Raw genomic sequence first — 21616 nt, 5'->3', positions numbered from 1 at the left:
TATTCTGCATTCATTATTTGGGATTAACTGTATGAAAAATAGAAGCAATGCATTATCTGTGGAGCAGAAAGTATGGAGTCATTGAGTGTTATTACCTTGTTATAGGATTTCTGGGTGACCAGTGGCGATCGGCAAGATGAACATAGGTATGTAGTTAACCCCTAAGGTGCCAGATCACGGCAATGCATTTCAGTTTAGGCTTGGAAATGAATGAGATAATTGGGCTTGGAGCGGTAATGATTGAGTTGATGGGTGAGACAATGGCTTTGCAAAGTATTCCTTCTTAGTACCCAAGAAATGTGGCAGTGCCACTGAATCCCTACATCACTAGTTCTCATCGTTCCTGTCCACAGAGAGGTCTTTGCAATGATCTGAATGTAATGGGGAAATACACGAGCACATTCTCCTTTGTGTCATTATCTTACTGCATTACTGCTCTGGGCATCTGTCCACTCAAGCTTTGCAATGATTTTTGACATCATTATTTCTATTATTTATTATGACAAAATGGAATTATCTTCAGTCATTCTTCATGGCAAGTGTACAAGACAACACAATTTAGGGAACAAACAGCTATTCCTTGGCCAAACATATTTTCCTTGTTTCAAGTCCAAATATGTCAACATTAGATTAGATACCTGTGTCCTGTTCTCTCTGAGTAGTTAAGTATAACTGTACCTAGTGTAACCGTACCCCCCCCCCCAACTATAACTGTACCTAGTGTAACCGTACCTCCCCCCAACTATCTGTGCCTAGTGTAACCACACCTCCCCCCAACTATAACTGTACCTAGTGTAACCGTACCTCCCCCCAACTATCTGTGCCTAGTGTAACCGCACCTCCCCCCAACTATAACTGTACCTAGTGTAACCGCACCTCCCCCCAACTATAGCTGTGCCTAGTGTAACCGCACCTCCCCCCAACTATAACTGTGCCTAGTGTAACCGCACCTCCCCCCAACTATAACTGTGCCTAGTGTAACCGCACCTCCCCCCAACTATAACTGTGCCTAGTGTAACCGCACCTCCCCAACTATAACTGTATGATTGGTGACTTGGCGATTGGTGGTCTTTGTAACATAGTATTAAACCTAAGCCGTACATCTGAAAATGGCCTTTATTTGCACATGGAGTAAATAGCCAGATAGATCTTGTTTGGTAACGTGACATTGTTCCTTGTCTGGTGAGCACAGGCTCCCCTTGGGGACTCAGATCGAGCTGACAGATGTTACAGGACTTTTATCCGGGAAGAAGGCCGTCCAGAAGATTGACCGAGAGATAAGGGAGGGTGAGTGTTTGCTAATGCATCATGGGGTAATTAACTTTGACTTAATTAACTTAACATGGAGTATTTGCTTGCGGGAATACTAAGCAGGGAAGAGTAATGGGGAGTGTGGGAGACGAGTGCAGAGGTACAACCCGGGAGACATATTTGGGGAAAATAAACCATGTCTTTTATTCAGCTCGTAGCTTCAAATAATACATCTTTGAGAAAGCAACCAAACAAACATCCTATCCCTTTGTATGGGATAACTCACTGTCCCAGTCCCTCTCTGCAGGGCTGGGAGGATACACCCCTTACCCACCTATCACTGTGTAACGGATAACTCACTCTCCCAGTCCCTATCTGCAGGGCTGGGACGATACGTCCCTTACCCACCTATCCCTGTGTAAGCCTTACACAGAGATAGGTGGGTAAGGGGTGTATCCTCCCAGCCCTGCAGATAGGGATTGGGAGAGTGAGTTATCCCTAAGGCAGCAAGTTGTACTTTGTCTCCACCTAGTGGTCATAGCCAATTCAAGCAACCAGTACAACAATTTAATTATCACAATTAAGAGGTAGATGGGAATTAAGGATGTTTATCCTTTTATATTTATTAAGTCCCCTGTTGTAAAATCAGACCAAAAACATCACTAGGTTTAACGAACACAGAACTACCATCGCATTCTATTTGTTCTGTTGTTTAATAGAATTGGTGTTGTCTTTTTGCCCCAGTCTTACCCCCATAAAGTAATATCTTATTTGTACAGTTTCCAATACAATACTTGGTATTATATCTAAATAAAAAGCTAAAATGCAAATCTAAAATGCTAACTGCATTGGCACGGATGGTCCCGCGGTTCCTCCGTCTCCTAGCGATGGTTCAGATTGTTCCAAGACTAATTTTATCTGTAATATTGGAGAAATTCTGACTTCTTTTCCATGGTACGGAAAGTCGTTCCATCCTCATATTAACTAGCTCCCTGAGATTTTCTTGCTATGTCTGGTTATAAAAGTGGTGTAGTGGTCAGCGCAAGGTGTTGAACTCAGGAAATAAAAGATTGTGAAATACACAAAATTAATACATGTATTAGATAGACATAGTTGGTCTAAAGGCCAAAGGGGACCGTAAGACCAACTATGTCTATCTAATACATGTATTCATTTTGTGTATTTCACTATCTTTTATTTTCTGAGTTCAACACCTTGCGCTGACCACTACACCACTTTTATTGCCGCTATAAGAAGCTCCCGGGCTTCATCTTCTCCTTGGTCCAGCCGCACAAATACAACAAGGGCTAGTATACACTCTTTCTTTTCCCTTGGTTTCACACTAGCCCACAGGCGTTATATTTCTATACGCCATATAAGGTAGGGAGCGCCCCAGATTCCCCTTTTGTTTATGCCTGGTTATAGCTTGGTTGTACTGTATCAGCCCTGTGATGTATTATACGCCGGTCTGTATTCAGGTGTTGTGAAGCACTGTGTATATTGTCTGATTTATATAAACATTAAGATATATTAAAACAGCTTTGGAAATAGGGTTTTTTTCAGCACCAGATACCCCCTGGACCATGAGGTACTTACCTGTGTATATACCGGCATGTTCTTCCCCTTTCAGGAGTTCAATACAGCTTCCAAATCTCGTTACTCCCGTGGGCCAATGGCAAACTGCAATGTCTTCTTATTTGATGGCTATTTAAGTGCCCGGTTTAAACTCCAGTAACGACAATGGTAAATATTTCTGAAACCGGGTGGTACCCGTAGCTGAAAATAAGGCCGTTCATCTCTGGAAGAACCCCCAAATTCCAGTGCTGTGTAAAAAAATATTAATTTTAGGCAGGATGGCGGCTTTAAGAATGTATTACAATCCTGTCCCCATTGTCCATGTGCTTTATTGCAGGAGGCCCTCTTCTCTATAATGATGTGAAGCTTGTGTATAACTCTGAACATCTCAATGGCACTCAGAGAGTCCAGCTGGACAACGTTATATCACAGGAGGAATGTACACAGCTGCAGAGAGTCGCCAACGTAAGTTTAGAAAGTTCCAAAAACGATTCTGACGCCGTTCTTTTTATCGGATTCATTACTCCCGAGGACCACTCCTACAGGACACGGTCTTCCTGAGAAATATCCAGGCCTAGAAACAGTGTTTCAATAAACGAATAGATCAGTCTTAATTAGCCGTGTTATTGGCAGAGGAACTTTTTCTGATACAAGGGGCCTCACCTTCGGGATTCCTGGAAGGGGGGAGAAGAATCCAGAGAGTAGACATGTGATTGCTGCTCAGTTTGTTTTCAGAATATACGGGTTGCCTGTTTCTTGTTAAGTCCATTTTTTAAAAGATCTTTAGGACTTTATGAGGCACAAATGGAATTGGGCTGAAACTTGCCCGTTGTAGTGCGAGGGAAGTTCTGCTTGTCTTTGCTGTGTGATGTAGGGAATATCGGGGTGCTGGATATTGTTGAAGAAGAACTTTGTGCGGTGCCAGTGTCTGTGTAATCCAAACTATGTGCCAGATCTATAAGGATAAGACCACCTACACACGGGCTCCTTTTTATTATCACCTGGGGATCAAGCTCCCCACTGCATTCTTTAGCTGTCAAAAGTGCTACTTTTGTGGTTACTTTTATTCACCCCTCATGTCTTTCCGTTGCTGGTCATCAGCAAACCAGCTCTTTCTCTCTACGGTTAGCATGAGCCACGCCTTAAGGCTGCGGTCCCAGTCATTGCTACAGCGCACACCTCGGCGTGCGCTGTGCGTGTAAGCACCGCCCCTCAATGGGGAAGGGCCCAGTAGTAACCTTCACGCTGAAGGTGCAGCCGCGCAGTACTGCAAGGTTTTTTAAACTCAATGAGGGCGAAGCAGCCGCGTGACGTGATGGCCACGCCCCCGCAAATCCCCAACTGCGCCCCCTCCCGTCGCAAGCTCCCTCTCTCCTGGAGACCACAGATCGCGTTTAGCGCTGTGCACGCGCCGCCCCCCCCCCCCCCCCGCGCCGGGCGCGCGTATCACAGTCATGACTGGGACCGCAGCCTAAGAAATCACATAAAGTAATCATTCAAATACCGTACCAGCGCTATGTGAAGAAACGTCACTGCGCTCACACCTTGCCCCGTGCTGACCTGAGGAGTTCGCTGATGCTCAGCACACGCTCAGCACACGCTCAGCACACGCTCAGCACACGCTCAGTACACGCTCAGTTCACGCTCAGTACATACTCTGCACACGCTCACCACACGCTCACTACACGCTCATTACACGCTTACTACACGCTGTGAAACTGAACTTCCCCTGAACACTATCTGGGTTTTTCAGACCATAACGCTGGCAGGAGATGGGTACAGAGGGAAGACCTCACCTCACACCCCAAATGAGAAGTTTGAAGGGGCCACAGTACTGAAGGCGTTAAAGGTACGGTATGTAAGTGTGTATAGAAGCAATGATGGGTCAGTCCAATGCCTCTGTGCTGCTTGTGTGCTAAAAATGGCTGGCTATATATCCATTGCATTGAGTATACAAACCAGGGAACCTGTGATGTTACAAAGTAACGGTCCTTCTGGAGCGCCCTCTGCTGACAACACAGGGGAATTGCACTGTGACCAGCACATGAAAAGTAAGAAATCAATGTAAATAATCCATTTTTGTTTGGCTCTCTTTGGAAGTTTGGAAATGAAGGGCGCGTGCCCCTGAAGAGCGCGCGTCTGTTTTACGATGTCAGTGAGAAGGCGCGGAGGATTGTACAGTCCTACTTCATGCTGAATTCCACCCTTTATTTCTCCTACACGCACCTGGTTTGCCGCACAGCACTGCAGGGTAAGGGTTACCTCTGTGTCCTCAATACTGCCATACTGGGTTAACCCTTTGGTGGCTGAGGGGCCCGCAGAGCAGGGCTTTGGGATAAGGGATACCTTCCATTTGCATTGAAATGAAAGCAGTCAGCTGTGTACCATTTGTTTCATAGTTTATTGTTATGGAAACCTAACTACGAACAGAAGAACCGCAAATAACTGGGAATAAATTGACCTGTAATTGAAAAATACTTTTAACCGTGTAATATGTGATCAGGATGAGGGAAAAGTAAAGAGAATTTTGAATAAAACAAAACCAAATGTCCACTTAATATTTTACCCAAAAAATAAAGATGTGAATAACTATGTTGCAATGCATGCTGGGAAAGTAGTGAGGTCACTGTGTCCTCTGCCTTTGCTACAGGCCAGCAGGATAATAGGAATGATCTGAGTCATCCGATTCACGCCGATAACTGTTTGCTGGATCCTGAGGCCAATGAATGTTGGAAGGAATCACCTGCATATACATACAGAGACTACAGGTACCCCCACTTTATACTACAGGTACCCCCACTCTATACTACAGGCACCCCCAGTCTATACTACAGGTACCCCCACTCTATACTACAGGTACCCCCACTCTATACTACAGGTACCCCCACTCTATACTACAGCTACCCCCACTCTATACTACAGGAATGGGCCATTACAGAGATTACAGGTACCCCCACTCTATACTACAGTATACTACACTACAGGAATGGGCCATTACAGAGATTACAGGTACCCCCACTCTATACTACAGGTACCCCCATCCTATAGTACAGGTACCCCACTCTATACTACAGGTACCCCCACTCTATACTACAGGAATGGGGAATTACAGAGATTACAGGTACCCCCACTCTATACTACAGGCACCCCCAGTCTATACTACAGGTACCCCCACTCTATACTACAGGTACCCCCACTCTATACTACAGCTACCCCCACTCTATACTACAGCTACCCCCACTCTATACTACAGGAATGGGCCATTACAGAGATTACAGGTACCCCCACTCTATACTACAGGTACCCCCATCCTATAGTACAGGTACCCCACTCTATACTACAGGTACCCCCACTCTATACTACAGGAATGGGGAATTACAGAGATTACAGGTACCCCCACTCTATACTACAGGAATGGGGCATTACTGAGAGACTACAGGTACCCCCACTCTATACTACAGGTACCCCCACTCTATACTACAGGAATGGGGCATTACAGAGAGACTACAAGTACCCCCACTCTATACTACAGGAATGGGGCATTACAGAGAGACTACAAGTACCCCCACTCTATACTACAGGAATGGGGCATTACAGAGATTACAGGTACCCCCACTCTATACTACAGGAATGGGGCATTACAGAGAGACTACAGGTACCCCCACTCTATACTACAGGAATGGGGCATTACAGAGACTACAGGTACCCCCACTCTATACAACAGGAATGGGGCATTACAGAGATTACAGGTACCCCCACTCTATACTACAGGTATGGGGCATTACAGAGATTACAGGTACCCCCACTCTATGCTACAGGAATGGGGCATTACAGAGAGACTACAGGTACCCCCACTCTATACTACAGGAATGGGGCATTACAGAGATTACAGGTACCCCCACTCTATACTACAGGAATGGGCCATTACAGAGAGACTACAGATACCCCCACTCTATACTACAGGAATGGGGCATCACAGAGACTACAGGTACCCCCACTCTATACTACAGGAATGGGGCATTACTGAGAGACTACAGGTACCCCCACTCTATACTACAGGAATGGGGCATTACAGAGAGATTACAGGTACCCCCACTCTATACTACAGGTATGGGGCATTACAGAGATTACAGGTACCCCCACTCTATACTACAGGTATGGGGCATTACAGAGATTACAGGTACCCCCACTCTATGCTACAGGAATGGGGCATTACAGAGAGACTACAGGTACCCCCACTCTATACTATAGGAATGGGGCATTACAGAGATTACAGGTACCCCCACTCTATACTACAGGAATGGGGCATTACAGAGATTACAGGTACCCCCACTCTATACTACAGGAATGGGCCATTACAGAGGTTACAGGTACCCCCACTCTATACTACAGGTATGGGGCATTACAGAGATTACAGGTACCCCCACTCTATGCTACAGGAATGGGGCATTACAGAGAGACTACAGGTACCCCCACTCTATACTATAGGAATGGGGCATTACAGAGATTACAGGTACCCCCACTCTATACTACAGGAATGGGCCATTACAGAGAGACTACAGATACCCCCACTCTATACTACAGGAATGGGGCATCACAGAGACTACAGGTACCCCCACTCTATACTACAGGAATGGGGCATTACAGAGAGACTACAGGTACCCCCACTCTATACTATAGGAATGGGGCATTACAGAGATTACAGGTACCCCCACTCTATACTACAGGAATGGGCCATTACAGAGAGACTACAGATACCCCCACTCTATACTACAGGAATGGGGCATCACAGAGACTACAGGTACCCCCACTCTATACTACAGGAATGGGGCATTACAGAGAGATTACAGGTACCCCCACTCTATACTACAGGTATGGGGCATTACAGAGATTACAGGTACCCCCACTCTATACTACAGGTATGGGGCATTACAGAGATTACAGGTACCCCCACTCTATGCTACAGGAATGGGGCATTACAGAGAGACTACAGGTACCCCCACTCAATACTATAGGAATGGGGCATTACAGAGATTACAGGTACCCCCACTCTATACTACAGGAATGGGCCATTACAGAGGTTACAGGTACCCCCACTCTATACTACAGGAATGGGGCATTACAGAGAGATTACAGGTACCCCACTCTATACTACAGGTATGGGGCATTACAGAGATTACAGGTACCCCCACTCTATACTACAGGAATGGGGCATTACAGAGAGACTACAGGTACCCCCACTCTATACTACAGGAATGGGGCATTACTGAGAGACTACAGGTACCCCCACTCTATACTACAGGTACCCCCACTCTATACTACAGGAATGGGGCATTACAGAGAGACTACAAGTACCCCCACTCTATACTACAGGAATGGGGCATTACAGAGAGACTACAAGTACCCCCACTCTATACTACAGGTACCCCACTCTATACTACAGGAATGGGGCATTACAGAGATTACAGGTACCCCCACTCTATACTACAGGAATGGGGCATTACAGAGACTACAGGTACCCCCACTCTATACTACAGGTACCCCCACTCTATACTACAGGTACCCCCACTCTATACAACAGGAATGGGGCATTACAGAGACTACAGGTACCCCCACTCTATACTACAGGTACCCCCACTCTATACTACAGGAATGGGGCATTACAGAGACTACAGGTACCCCCACTCTATACTACAGGTACCCCCACTCTATACTACAGGAATGGGGCATTACAGAGACTACAGGTACCCCCACTCTATACTACAGGAATGGGGCATTACAGAGACTACAGGTACCCCCACTCTATACTACAGGAATGGGGCATTACAGAGACTACAGGTACCCCCACTCTATACTACAGGAATGGGGCATTACAGAGACTACAGGTACCCCCACTCTATACAACAGGAATGGGGCATTACAGAGATTACAGGTACCCCCACTCTATACTACAGGTATGGGGCATTACAGAGATTACAGGTACCCCCACTCTATGCTACAGGAATGGGGCATTACAGAGAGACTACAGGTACCCCCACTCTATACTACAGGAATGGGGCATTACAGAGATTACAGGTACCCCCACTCTATACTACAGGAATGGGGCATTACTGAGAGACTACAGGTACCCCCACTCTATACTACAGGAATGGGGCATTACAGAGAGATTACAGATACCCCCACTCTATACTACAGGAATGGGGCATCACAGAGACTACAGGTACCCCCACTCTATACTACAGGAATGGGGCATTACTGAGAGACTACAGGTACCCCCACTCTATACTACAGGAATGGGGCATCACACAGACTACAGGTACCCCCACTCTATACTACAGGAATGGGGCATTACTGAGAGACTACAGGTACCCCCACTCTATACTACAGGAATGGGGCATTACAGAGAGATTACAGGTACCCCCACTCTATACTACAGGTATGGGGCATTACAGAGATTACAGGTACCCCCACTCTATACTACAGGTATGGGGCATTACAGAGATTACAGGTACCCCCACTCTATGCTACAGGAATGGGGCATTACAGAGAGACTACAGGTACCCCCACTCTATACTATAGGAATGGGGCATTACAGAGATTACAGGTACCCCCACTCTATACTACAGGAATGGGCCATTACAGAGGTTACAGGTACCCCCACTCTATACTACAGGTATGGGGCATTACAGAGATTACAGGTACCCCCACTCTATGCTACAGGAATGGGGCATTACAGAGAGACTACAGGTACCCCCACTCTATACTATAGTAATGGGGCATTACAGAGATTACAGGTACCCCCACTCTATACTACAGGAATGGGCCATTACAGAGGTTACAGGTACCCCCACTCTATACTACAGGAATGGGGCATTACAGAGATTACAGGTACCCCCACTCTATACTACAGGAATGGGGCATTACAGAGAGACTACAGGTACCCCCACTCTATACTACAGGAATGGGGCATTACTGAGAGACTACAGGTACCCCCACTCTATACTACAGGTACCCAAACTCTATACTACAGGAATGGGGCATTACAGAGAGACTACAAGTACCCCCACTCTATACTACAGGAATGGGGCATTACAGTGAGACTACAAGTACCCCCACTCTATACTACAGGTACCCCACTCTATACTACAGGAATGGGGCATTACAGAGATTACAGGTACCCCCACTCTATACTACAGGAATGGGGCATTACAGAGACTACAGGTACCCCCACTCTATACTACAGGTACCCCCACTCTATACTACAGGTACCCCCACTCTATACAACAGGAATGGGGCATTACAGAGACTACAGGTACCCCCACTCTATACTACAGGTACCCCCACTCTATACTACAGGAATGGGGCATTACAGAGACTACAGGTACCCCCACTCTATACTACAGGTACCCCCACTCTATACTACAGGAATGGGGCATTACAGAGACTACAGGTACCCCCACTCTATACTACAGGAATGGGGCATTACAGAGACTACAGGTACCCCCACTCTATACTACAGGAATGGGGCATTACAGAGACTACAGGTACCCCCACTCTATACTACAGGAATGGGGCATTACAGAGACTACAGGTACCCCCACTCTATACTACAGGTACCCCCACTCTATACTACAGGAATGGGGCATTACAGAGATTACAGGTACCCCCACTCTATACTACAGGTACCCCCACTCTATACTACAGGAATGGGGCATTACAGAGATTACAGGTACCCCCACTCTATACTACAGGAATGGGGCATTACAGAGATTACAGGTACCCCCACTCTATACTACAGGTACCCCCACTCTATACTACAGGAATGGGGCATCACAGAGACTACAGGTACCCCCACTCTATACTACAGGAATGGGGCATTACTGAGAGACTACAGGTACCCCCACTCTATACTACAGGAATGGGGCATTACAGAGAGATTACAGGTACCCCCACTCTATACTACATGAATGGGGCATTACAGAGATTACAGGTACCCCCACTCTATACTACAGGAATGGGGCATTACAGAGAGACTACAGGTACCCCCACTCTATACTACAGGAATGGGGCATTACTGAGAGATTACAGGTACCCCACTCTATACTACAGGTACCCCACTCTATACTACAGGAATGGGGCATTACAGAGAGACTACAAGTACCCCCACTCTATACTACAGGAATGGGGCATTACTGAGAGACTACAGGTACCCCACTCTATACTACAGGTACCCCACTCTATACTACAGGAATGGGGCATTACAGAGATTACAGGTACCCCCACTCTATACTACAGGAATGGGGCATTACAGAGACTACAGGTACCCCCACTCTATACTACAGGAATGGGGCATTACAGAGACTACAGGTACCCCCACTCTATACTACAGGAATGGGCCATTACAGAGGTTACAGGTACCCCCACTCTATACTACAGGAATGGGGCATTACAGAGACTACAGGTACCCGCATTCTATACTACAGGAATGGGCCATTACAGAGAGACTACAGGTACCCCCACTCTATACTACAGGTACCCCCACTCTATACTACAGGAATGGGGCATTACAGAGAGACTACAGGTACCCCCACTCTATACTACAGGAATAGGGCATTACAGAGAGACTACAGGTACGCCCACTCTATACTACAGGTACCCCCACTCTATACTACAGGAATGGGGCATTACAGAGACTACAGGTACCCCCACTCTATACTACAGGTACCCCCACTCTATACTACAGGTACCCCCACTCTATGCTACAGGAATGGGGCATTACAGAGACTACAGGTACCCCCACTCTATGCTACAGGAATGGGGCATTACAGAGACTACAGGTACCCCCACTCTATACTACAGGAATGGGGCATTACAGAGAGATTACAGGTACCCCCACTTTATACTACAGGAATGGGGCATTACAGAGAGACTACAGGTACCCCCACTCTATACTACAGGAATGGGGCATTACAGAGACTACAGGTACCCCCACTCTATACTACAGGTACCCCCACTCTATACTACAGGTACCCCCACTCTATACTACAGGAATGGGGCATTACAGAGACTACAGGTACCCCCACTCTATACTACAGGAATGGGGCATTACAGAGACTACAGGTACCCCCACTCTATACTACAGGAATGGGGCATTACAGAGAGATTACAGGTACCCCCACTCTATACTACAGGTATGGGGCATTATAGAGATTACAGGTACCCCCACTCTATGCTACAGGAATGGGGCATTACAGAGAGACTACAGGTACCCCCACTCTATACTACAGGAATGGGGCATTACAGAGATTACAGGTACCCCCACTCTATACTACAGGAATGGGCCATTACAGAGAGACTACAGATACCCCCACTCTATACTACAGGAATGGGGCATCACAGAGACTACAGGTACCCCCACTCTATACTACAGGAATGGGGCATTACTGAGAGACTACAGGTACCCCCACTCTATACTACAGGAATGGGGCATTACAGAGAGATTACAGGTACCCCCACTCTATACTACAGGTATGGGGCATTACAGAGATTACAGGTACCCCCACTCTATACTACAGGTATGGGGCATTACAGAGATTACAGGTACCCCCACTCTATGCTACAGGAATGGGGCATTACAGAGAGACTACAGGTACCCCCACTCTATACTATAGGAATGGGGCATTACAGAGATTACAGGTACCCCCACTCTATACTACAGGAATGGGCCATTACAGAGGTTACAGGTACCCCCACTCTATACTACAGGTATGGGGCATTACAGAGATTACAGGTACCCCCACTCTATGCTACAGGAATGGGGCATTACAGAGAGACTACAGGTACCCCCACTCTATACTATAGGAATGGGGCATTACAGAGATTACAGGTACCCCCACTCTATACTACAGGAATGGGCCATTACAGAGGTTACAGGTACCCCCACTCTATACTACAGGAATGGGGCATTACAGAGATTACAGGTACCCCCACTCTATACTACAGGAATGGGGCATTACAGAGAGACTACAGGTACCCCCACTCTATACTACAGGAATGGGGCATTACTGAGAGACTACAGGTACCCCCACTCTATACTACAGGTACCCCCACTCTATACTACAGGAATGGGGCATTACAGAGAGACTACAGGTACCCCCACTCTATACTACAGGAATGGGGCATTACTGAGAGACTACAGGTACCCCCACTCTATACTACAGGTACCCCCACTCTATACTACAGGAATGGGGCATTACAGAGAGACTACAAGTACCCCCACTCTATACTACAGGAATGGGGCATTACAGAGAGACTACAAGTACCCCCACTCTATACTACAGGTACCCCACTCTATACTACAGGAATGGGGCATTACAGAGATTACAGGTACCCCCACTCTATACTACAGGAATGGGGCATTACAGAGACTACAGGTACCCCCACTCTATACTACAGGTACCCCCACTCTATACTACAGGTACCCCCACTCTATACAACAGGAATGGGGCATTACAGAGACTACAGGTACCCCCACTCTATACTACAGGTACCCCCACTCTATACTACAGGAATGGGGCATTACAGAGACTACAGGTACCCCCACTCTATACTACAGGTACCCCCACTCTATACTACAGGAATGGGGCATTACAGAGACTACAGGTACCCCCACTCTATACTACAGGAATGGGGCATTACAGAGACTACAGGTACCCCCACTCTATACTACAGGAATGGGGCATTACAGAGACTACAGGTACCCCCACTCTATACTACAGGAATGGGGCATTACAGAGACTACAGGTACCCCCACTCTATACTACAGGTACCCCCACTCTATACTACAGGAATTGGGCATTACAGAGATTACAGGTACCCCCACTCTATACTACAGGTACCCCCACTCTATACTACAGGAATGGGGCATTACAGAGATTACAGGTACCCCCACTCTATACTACAGGAATGGGGCATTACAGAGATTACAGGTACCCCCACTCTATACTACAGGTACCCCCACTCTATACTACAGGAATGGGGCATCACAGAGACTACAGGTACCCCCACTCTATACTACAGGAATGGGGCATTACTGAGAGACTACAGGTACCCCCACTCTATACTACAGGAATGGGGCATTACAGAGAGATTACAGGTACCCCCACTCTATACTACAGGTACCCCCACTCTATACTACAGGAATGGGGCATTACAGAGATTACAGGTACCCCCACTCTATACTACAGGAATGGGGCATTACAGAGAGACTACAGGTACCCCCACTCTATACTACAGGAATGGGGCATTACTGAGAGATTACAGGTACCCCACTCTATACTACAGGTACCCCACTCTATACTACAGGAATGGGGCATTACAGAGAGACTACAAGTACCCCCACTCTATACTACAGGAATGGGGCATTACTGAGAGACTACAGGTACCCCACTCTATACTACAGGTACCCCACTCTATACTACAGGAATGGGGCATTACAGAGATTACAGGTACCCCCACTCTATACTACAGGAATGGGGCATTACAGAGACTACAGGTACCCCCACTCTATACTACAGGAATGGGGCATTACAGAGACTACAGGTACCCCCACTCTATACTACAGGAATGGGGCATTACAGAGACTACAGGTACCCCCACTCTATACTACAGGAATGGGGCATTACAGAGACTACAGGTACCCCCACTCTATACTACAGGTACCCCCACTCTATACTACAGGAATGGGGCATTACAGAGATTACAGGTACCCCCACTCTATACTACAGGTACCCCCACTCTATACTACAGGAATGGGGCATTACAGAGATTACAGGTACCCCCACTCTATACTACAGGAATGGGGCATTACAGAGATTACAGGTACCCCCACTCTATACTACAGGTACCCCCACTCTATACTACAGGAATGGGGCATCACAGAGACTACAGGTACCCCCACTCTATACTACAGGAATGGGGCATTACTGAGAGACTACAGGTACCCCCACTCTATACTACAGGAATGGGGCATTACAGAGAGATTACAGGTACCCCCACTCTATACTACATGAATGGGGCATTACAGAGATTACAGGTACCCCCACTCTATACTACAGGAATGGGGCATTACAGAGAGACTACAGGTACCCCCACTCTATACTACAGGAATGGGGCATTACTGAGAGATTACAGGTACCCCACTCTATACTACAGGTACCCCACTCTATACTACAGGAATGGGGCATTACAGAGAGACTACAAGTACCCCCACTCTATACTACAGGAATGGGGCATTACTGAGAGACTACAGGTACCCCACTCTATACTACAGGTACCCCACTCTATACTACAGGAATGGGGCATTACAGAGATTACAGGTACCCCCACTCTATACTACAGGAATGGGGCATTACAGAGACTACAGGTACCCCCACTCTATACTACAGGAATGGGGCATTACAGAGACTACAGGTACCCCCACTCTATACTACAGGAATGGGCCATTACAGAGGTTACAGGTACCCCCACTCTATACTACAGGAATGGGGCATTACAGAGACTACAGGTACCCGCATTCTATACTACAGGAATGGGCCATTACAGAGAGACTACAGGTACCCCCACTCTATACTACAGGTACCCCCACTCTATACTACAGGAATGGGGCATTACAGAGAGACTACAGGTACCCCCACTCTATACTACAGGAATGTGGCATTACAGAGAGACTACAGGTACGCCCACTCTATACTACAGGTACCCCCACTCTATACTACAGGAATGGGGCATTACAGAGACTACAGGTACCCCCACTCTATACTACAGGTACCCCCACTCTATACTACAGGTACCCCCACTCTATGCTACAGGAATGGGGCATTACAGAGACTACAGGTACCCCCACTCTATGCTACAGGAATGGGGCATTACAGAGACTACAGGTACCCCCACTCTATACTACAGGAATGGGGCATTACAGAGAGATTACAGGTACCCCCACTTTATACTACAGGAATGGGGCATTACAGAGAGACTACAGGTACCCCCACTCTATACTACAGGAATGGGGCATTACAGAGACTACAGGTACCCCCACTCTATACTACAGGTACCCCCACTCTATACTACAGGTACCCCCACTCTATACTACAGGAATGGGGCATTACAGAGACTACAGGTACCCCCACTCTATACTACAGGAATGGGGCATTACAGAGACTACAGGTACCCCCACTCTATACTACAGGAATGGGGCATTACAGAGAGATTACAGGTACCCCCACTCTATACTACAGGTATGGGGCATTATAGAGATTACAGGTACCCCCACTCTATGCTACAGGAATGGGGCATTACAGAGAGACTACAGGTACCCCCACTCTATACTACAGGAATGGGGCATTACAGAGATTACAGGTACCCCCACTCTATACTACAGGAATGGGCCATTACAGAGAGACTACAGATACCCCCACTCTATACTACAGGAATGGGGCATCACAGAGACTACAGGTACCCCCACTCTATACTACAGGAATGGGGCATTACTGAGAGACTACAGGTACCCCCACTCTATACTACAGGAATGGGGCATTACAGAGAGATTACAGGTACCCCCACTCTATACTACAGGTATGGGGCATTACAGAGATTACAGGTACCCCCACTCTATACTACAGGTATGGGGCATTACAGAGATTACAGGTACCCCCACTCTATGCTACAGGAATGGGGCATTACAGAGAGACTACAGGTACCCCCACTCTATACTATAGGAATGGGGCATTACAGAGATTACAGGTACCCCCACTCTATACTACAGGAATGGGCCATTACAGAGGTTACAGGTACCCCCACTCTATACTACAGGTATGGGGCATTACAGAGATTACAGGTACCCCCACTCTATGCTACAGGAATGGGGCATTACAGAGAGACTACAGGTACCCCCACTCTATACTATAGGAATGGGGCATTACAGAGATTACAGGTACCCCCACTCTATACTACAGGAATGGGCCATTACAGAGGTTACAGGTACCCCCACTCTATACTACAGGAATGGGGCATTACAGAGATTACAGGTACCCCCACTCTATACTACAGGAATGGGGCATTACAGAGAGACTACAGGTACCCCCACTCTATACTACAGGAATGGGGCATTACTGAGAGACTACAGGTACCCCCACTCTATACTACAGGTACCCCCACTCTATACTACAGGAATGGGGCATTACAGAGAGACTACAAGTACCCCCACTCTATACTACAGGAATGGGGCATTACAGAGAGACTACAAGTACCCCCACTCTATACTACAGGTACCCCACTCTATACTACAGGAATGGGGCATTACAGAGATTACAGGTACCCCCACTCTATACTACAGGAATGGGGCATTACAGAGACTACAGGTACCCCCACTCTATACTACAGGTACCCCCACTCTATACTACAGGTACCCCCACTCTATACAACAGGAATGGGGCATTACAGAGACTACAGGTACCCCCACTCTATACTACAGGTACCCCCACTCTATACTACAGGAATGGGGCATTACAGAGACTACAGGTACCCCCACTCTATACTACAGGTACCCCCACTCTATACTACAGGAATGGGGCATTACAGAGACTACAGGTACCCCCACTCTATACTACAGGAATGGGGCATTACAGAGACTACAGGTACCCCCACTCTATACTACAGGAATGGGGCATTACAGAGACTACAGGTACCCCCACTCTATACTACAGGAATGGGGCATTACAGAGACTACAGGTACCCCCACTCTATACTACAGGTACCCCCACTCTATACTACAGGAATTGGGCATTACAGAGATTACAGGTACCCCCACTCTATACTACAGGTACCCCCACTCTATACTACAGGAATGGGGCATTACAGAGATTACAGGTACCCCCACTCTATACTACAGGAATGGGGCATTACAGAGATTACAGGTACCCCCACTCTATACTACAGGTACCCCCACTCTATACTACAGGAATGGGGCATCACAGAGACTACAGGTACCCCCACTCTATACTACAGGAATGGGGCATTACTGAGAGACTACAGGTACCCCCACTCTATACTACAGGAATGGGGCATTACAGAGAGATTACAGGTACCCCCACTCTATACTACAGGTACCCCCACTCTATACTACAGGAATGGGGCATTACAGAGATTACAGGTACCCCCACTCTATACTACAGGAATGGGGCATTACAGAGAGACTACAGGTACCCCCACTCTATACTACAGGAATGGGGCATTACTGAGAGATTACAGGTACCCCACTCTATACTACAGGTACCCCACTCTATACTACAGGAATGGGGCATTACAGAGAGACTACAAGTACCCCCACTCTATTCTACAGGAATGGGGCATTACTGAGAGACTACAGGTACCCCACTCTATACTACAGGTACCCCACTCTATACTACAGGAATGGGGCATTACAGAGATTACAGGTACCCCCACTCTATACTACAGGAATGGGGCATTACAGAGACTACAGGTACCCCCACTCTATACTACAGGAATGGGGCATTACAGAGACTACAGGTACCCCCACTCTATACTACAGGAATGGGGCATTACAGAGACTACAGGTACCCCCACTCTATACTACAGGAATGGGGCATTACAGAGACTACAGGTACCCCCACTCTATACTACAGGAATGGGGCATTACAGAGACTACAGGTACCCCCACTCTATACTACAGGTACCCCCACTCTATACTACAGGAATGGGGCATTACAGAGATTACAGGTACCCCCACTCTATACTACAGGTACCCCCACTCTATACTACAGGAATGGGGCATTACAGAGATTACAGGTACCCCCACTCTATACTACAGGAATGGGGCATTACAGAGATTACAGGTACCCCCACTCTATACTACAGGTACCCCCACTCTATACTACAGGAATGGGGCATCACAGAGACTACAGGTACCCCCACTCTATACTACAGGAATGGGGCATTACTGAGAGACTACAGGTACCCCCACTCTATACTACAGGAATGGGGCATTACAGAGAGATTACAGGTACCCCCACTCTATACTACAGGAATGGGGCATTACAGAGATTACAGGTACCCCCACTCTATACTACAGGAATGGGGCATTACAGAGAGACTACAGGTACCCCCACTCTATACTACAGGAATGGGGCATTACTGAGAGATTACAGGTACCCCACTCTATACTACAGGTACCCCACTCTATACTACAGGAATGGGGCATTACAGAGAGACTACAAGTACCCCCACTCTATACTACAGGAATGGGGCATTACTGAGAGACTACAGGTACCCCACTCTATACTACAGGTACCCCACTCTATACTACAGGAATGGGGCATTACAGAGACTACAGGTACCCCCACTCTATACTACAGGAATGGGCCATTACAGAGGTTACAGGTACCCCCACTCTATACTACAGGAATGGGGCATTACAGAGACTACAGGTACCCCCATTCTATACTACAGGAATGGGCCATTACAGAGAGACTACAGGTACCCCCACTCTATACTACAGGTACCCCCACTCTATACTACAGGAATGGGGCATTACAGAGAGACTACAGGTACCCCCACTCTATACTACAGGAATGGGGCATTACAGAGAGACTACAGGTACGCCCACTCTATACTACAGGTACCCCCACTCTATACTACAGGAATGGGGCATTACAGAGACTACAGGTACCCCCACTCTATACTACAGGTACCCCCACTCTATACTACAGGTACCCCCACTCTATACTACAGGAATGGGGCATTACAGAGAGACTACAGGTACCCCCACTCTATACTACAGGAATGGGGCATTACAGAGAGACTACAGGTACCCCCACTCTATACTACAGGAATGGGGCATTACAGAGACTACAGGTACCCCCACTCTATACTACAGGAATGGGGCATTACAGAGACTACAGGTACCCCCACTTTATACTACAGGAATGGGGCATTACAGAGACTACAGGTACCCCCACTCTATACTACAGGTACCCCCACTCTATACTACAGGAATTGGGCATTACAGAGATTACAGGTACCCCCACTCTATACTACAGGTACCCCCACTCTATACTACAGGAATGGGGCATTACAGAGATTACAGGTACCCCCACTCTATACTACAGGAATGGGGCATTACAGAGATTACAGGTACCCCCACTCTATACTACAGGTACCCCCACTCTATACTACAGGAATGGGGCATCACAGAGACTACAGGTACCCCCACTCTATACTACAGGAATGGGGCATTACTGAGAGACTACAGGTACCCCCACTCTATACTACAGGAATGGGGCATTACAGAGAGATTACAGGTACCCCCACTCTATACTACAGGTACCCCCACTCTATACTACAGGAATGGGGCATTACAGAGACTACAGGTACCCCCACTCTATACTACAGGAATGGGGCATTACTGAGAGATTACAGGTACCCCACTCTATACTACAGGTACCCCACTCTATACTACAGGAATGGGGCATTACAGAGAGACTACAAGTACCCCCACTCTATTCTACAGGAATGGGGCATTACTGAGAGACTACAGGTACCCCACTCTATACTACAGGTACCCCACTCTATACTACAGGAATGGGGCATTACAGAGATTACAGGTACCCCCACTCTATACTACAGGAATGGGGCATTACAGAGACTACAGGTACCCCCACTCTATACTACAGGAATGGGGCATTACAGAGACTACAGGTACCCCCACTCTATACTACAGGAATGGGGCATTACAGAGACTACAGGTACCCCCACTCTATACTACAGGAATGGGGCATTACAGAGACTACAGGTACCCCCACTCTATACTACAGGAATGGGGCATTACAGAGACTACAGGTACCCCCACTCTATACTACAGGTACCCCCACTCTATACTACAGGAATGGGGCATTACAGAGATTACAGGTACCCCCACTCTATACTACAGGTACCCCCACTCTATACTACAGGAATGGGGCATTACAGAGATTACAGGTACCCCCACTCTATACTACAGGAATGGGGCATTACAGAGATTACAGGTACCCCCACTCTATACTACAGGTACCCCCACTCTATACTACAGGAATGGGGCATCACAGAGACTACAGGTACCCCCACTCTATACTACAGGAATGGGGCATTACTGAGAGACTACAGGTACCCCCACTCTATACTACAGGAATGGGGCATTACAGAGAGATTACAGGTACCCCCACTCTATACTACAGGAATGGGGCATTACAGAGATTACAGGTACCCCCACTCTATACTACAGGAATGGGGCATTACAGAGAGACTACAGGTACCCCCACTCTATACTACAGGAATGGGGCATTACTGAGAGATTACAGGTACCCCACTCTATACTACAGGTACCCCACTCTATACTACAGGAATGGGGCATTACAGAGAGACTACAAGTACCCCCACTCTATACTACAGGAATGGGGCATTACTGAGAGACTACAGGTACCCCACTCTATACTACAGGTACCCCACTCTATACTACAGGAATGGGGCATTACAGAGACTACAGGTACCCCCACTCTATACTACAGGAATGGGCCATTACAGAGGTTACAGGTACCCCCACTCTATACTACAGGAATGGGGCATTACAGAGACTACAGGTACCCCCATTCTATACTACAGGAATGGGCCATTACAGAGAGACTACAGGTACCCCCACTCTATACTACAGGTACCCCCACTCTATACTACAGGAATGGGG

At 47.3% G+C, this 21616-nt stretch overlaps 1 protein-coding gene across 1 annotated transcript in view; it reads left to right on the top strand.

Moving 5' to 3' along the window:
* Nucleotides 1-21616, top strand: part of P3H2 (prolyl 3-hydroxylase 2) — a 136140-nt gene that overhangs the window by 101848 nt on the left and 12676 nt on the right. Inside the window, exons 7-12 of the mRNA XM_075571036.1 lie at nucleotides 106-146; nucleotides 1193-1287; nucleotides 3164-3291; nucleotides 4580-4675; nucleotides 4927-5077; nucleotides 5477-5594. Coding sequence (XP_075427151.1) covers nucleotides 106-146; nucleotides 1193-1287; nucleotides 3164-3291; nucleotides 4580-4675; nucleotides 4927-5077; nucleotides 5477-5594 — 629 coding nt within the window. The remainder of the gene's footprint in view (nucleotides 1-105; nucleotides 147-1192; nucleotides 1288-3163; nucleotides 3292-4579; nucleotides 4676-4926; nucleotides 5078-5476; nucleotides 5595-21616) is intronic.

This window comes from Ascaphus truei, chromosome 14 (assembly GCF_040206685.1).
Source record: "Ascaphus truei isolate aAscTru1 chromosome 14, aAscTru1.hap1, whole genome shotgun sequence".
In the NCBI taxonomy this organism is placed as follows: domain Eukaryota; kingdom Metazoa; phylum Chordata; class Amphibia; order Anura; family Ascaphidae; genus Ascaphus; species Ascaphus truei.
This window is presented reverse-complemented; position numbering and strand designations above follow the sequence as displayed.